Genomic DNA, 3,056 nt, shown 5'->3' with positions numbered 1-3,056 from the left:
CCTCCCCCCCCGCCACGACTACCACACAGTCTTTGCACAGTGAATCTCTTTACAATCATCCACACATCGGCCCATCAGCGACCACCAAACGACGGTGGAGGGGCATCGTACGACGGCGGCGGAGCGTCCCAGGTTGGCGGCGGGCCGGCAGGAGGGCCGCCCGGGTGGTGGCCGGCGGGCGGCGGCTGGTGGAAGCCGCCGGGCGGGGCGTAGGCAGGCTGCTGGTACGCTGCCGGGTTGGCGACCTGGACGCCTGCGGCCTGCGACTGAAAGTGGCGCAAGATGTCGGCCTTTTCGGCCTCGCGGGCAAAGGCAAAGTCGTTGGCGCGAGTCTGCAGCGTGAGCAGGTGCTCCTGGATGCGCGTGTGGAAAGCGACTCCCTCTGTGGCGTGGGCCTTAATCTCCACAAAGTCGCGAAAGGCAGTGTCAAGGTTGGAAAGCAGCGACTCGCGCTCCTGCTGCTCGGGCGAGGACTCGCGCGAGGCCACAAACTGGGCGTTGAGCGCCTCAATACTGGCCATGAGCTGCGGCTGTGCTGCCAGCGACTCGGCCACCTGCGACTCAAACGGCACGTACTTGGCCAGCTCGCGCTCAAAGATCTCCTCGGCTGTCGAGACTGCCGACTCGGCGACGAGCGTTTGGGTCACGTCGTCACCCGCCGCCATTGCCCGCAGCTTGTCCTTGGTCGCGCCGCGCTCCTTAAGCAGCGTGTCGATCTCGATGAGTGCGCCCATGAGCGAGCGCACCACCTCGGAGGCCGCCAGCTCCGGGTCCGAAGACGCCGGAATGAGCGCACCGAGCTGCGACGAAGGCAGCTCGAGCGTCGACATAAACTCCTTGGAGCGATCATACTTGGCGTCGACCGTGGCGTCGGCCTCACGCGCCGAGTCGAGCGTCGCCGAGAACTTACCGACTTCCTCGCGGAGCTTGGCCGTGAGCGTCCGTGACGGCGTTCGGTTCCACCGCGCGCCGTAGTGCGCCCGCATGGCCGAGTCGTCTGCCTCCTCCTTGTCGAGAACCGCAAAGATGCTTTGCGGATGTCCGCGTTCATCGACGCCAGCATCCGCCGCGTCTCCAGCAACTGCGCAATAGCCGCCACCCCGCCCTCGGCCTTGAGCGTCGATGCCTTGGACGCCAGCGCCGGCGGAACGCCTGCCGGCGCATCCAGCGCCTCGATGGCCGCAGGCAGATTGAGCGACGCCAGCGTCGAGTTGGCCACATCCGACGCCTCGTCCATCTGCGTCGCCAGCGACCGCACCAGCGACTCGACGCGGTCCGAGTACATCGAGACTTGCGTGTAGATGTGGATCGGGACAAGCCGCGCAAAGAGGTCCGGCACGTCGACGTCGCCAACCTCGGGCAGCGGCAGTGCCTTCACCAGCGCCTTGCCTTTCACCGCAGGCAACCGGTTCGCCTCCGGAATGGCCTCACAGTAGATCTTGTCGTTGTCCGACTCGGCTTCGGCCAGCCGCGCCTCGATCCGCGCCTGCAGCCGCCTCACGAGGTCCGCAATGTCGGCCGGCACTCCGCGCACCAGCTTGGACATCGTCTTGGTCGCAACGTACGACTTGGCCTTGTACAAAAACGCAATCTCGACGCCGTACTCGCATTTGCCGCCCTGCGCCGCGCCCTGGTGGTAGCACGCCGCGCCGCGGAAGACCAGCATCCGCATCTGCAGGTGGTTCTTCCACGAGACATGAAACTGGCCATCGAGAACCGACGACGAAACCGCAGAGTGCGCCAGCTCGTAGAACTCGGCCGCACCTTGCGCCACCATCGACAGAATCGCGTCAGACTTGCCGTCCTTCACCGCCTTTTCGTACACCGCCTCCTGCGCCTGCGCGAGGAAGAGGTTCTCACCGAGCTTGAGCGCCTCGGGCGTAAACTCGGGCGAGACCGGCGTGTCCAGCTGCGACACGAGGTGCTCGCGGAGGTAAGCAAAGACGCCAGCCGCGGTCTGAAAGTGCGCAAAGGCCTTCTTGATCTCCTCAAGCTCCGTCCGGTTGCACGCCGCCCCCATCTGCCCATGCACCGCCGCGAAGTTGAACAGCACCGACGCCTGCTCCAGCGCCAGCGCGTTTGACGAGAACCGCGACGACCTAAACGGGTCGTACCACACAAACGTCACGTCGAGGTCTCCCGTCCCAAATGGAAACCGCGGGCCCATCAAGCACGTGTGCGCCCAGTACTTGATAATCTTCTCCGCACTCGCTTCCGACGCGTCTGCCGTCCGCACCGACTCGCGCAGCGCCTGTAGAATGGTGTAACCCTCCACAAACTCCTGTTCTCCCTCCCCCCCACCCCCAGCAACACCAAACCAATCCCCAACAACCTACCATGAGTACTCGCTCCCCACAATGCTCATCCCCCCCCTCCTCCCGCCCACCACACATCCCATGGAGCCGGCGTTCCGGCCATCGAACGACCCGACCGCACGTGCGACCGAGAGCCACACCCACCCGGGTGCAGGCATAGGCAAGTAACATACATCGGGAGAGACTGTGTCATGGTGTGCGGCAATATACTCCCGCAATGGCTTTCCCATTTCAACCTTGTCCGTCCGCTTGAGGTCGAACGCAAGCATGGTAGGTGCCGAGGCCATGGTGACGGTGTGTCGTCGACGGGTGTGTGTGTGTGACGGCCAACGCCGAACAGCCACCGTCACAGCCCCCCTCCACCCCCCCCCCCCCCCCCCCACCCCCTGCCACCACAACCGTCCAAGCCAATCATTATTAATACAACAAAAACCTGAACCCCCCCCCCTCCCCTCCCCCCGGGCCACCACTGCCTTTCATTCAGTTTCAGTTCAAGCAATAACCATCATCATATTGCTTCACTGGTGCATCACCACACCTTCTCCCTCCACCACCCTCCCCTCCCCGCCACCTCCTCCCCTCGTCCCGACCACTACGCCTACCTCCCCACTTGCTCCCGTCACTACACTTCTCCACGGCCATGGGGTGCTGCAACTCCAAGGCCAAGGTCAAACCCTATGAAGGTACACCTTCCCCTCCCCTCATCCCCTCTACACATATACCCTCAACCCCCCCCCCCCC

The 3,056-nt window shown here is 64.2% G+C and overlaps 1 protein-coding gene across 1 annotated transcript; it reads right to left on the bottom strand.

The window, feature by feature from the left end:
• Positions 1–141: 141 nt before the first annotated feature.
• Positions 142–2,679, bottom strand: AMSG_11577 (ALG-2 interacting protein X). Its single transcript, XM_013897122.1, has 2 exons — positions 2,489–2,679; positions 142–2,281 (listed from the first exon to the last, which is right to left on the bottom strand). The coding sequence occupies exons 1-2, from the start codon at positions 2,600–2,602 to the stop codon at positions 644–646; spliced, it is 1,752 nt and encodes a 583-aa protein (XP_013752576.1). The 5' UTR covers positions 2,603–2,679; the 3' UTR covers positions 142–643.
• Between the last annotated feature and the right edge of the window lie 377 nt (positions 2,680–3,056).

Source organism: Thecamonas trahens, assembly GCF_000142905.1.
Source record: "Thecamonas trahens ATCC 50062 unplaced genomic scaffold supercont1.124, whole genome shotgun sequence".
In the NCBI taxonomy this organism is placed as follows: domain Eukaryota; order Apusomonadida; family Apusomonadidae; genus Thecamonas; species Thecamonas trahens.
Note: the sequence above shows the minus strand (reverse complement) of the source record. Positions and strands in the feature narration are given on the sequence as shown.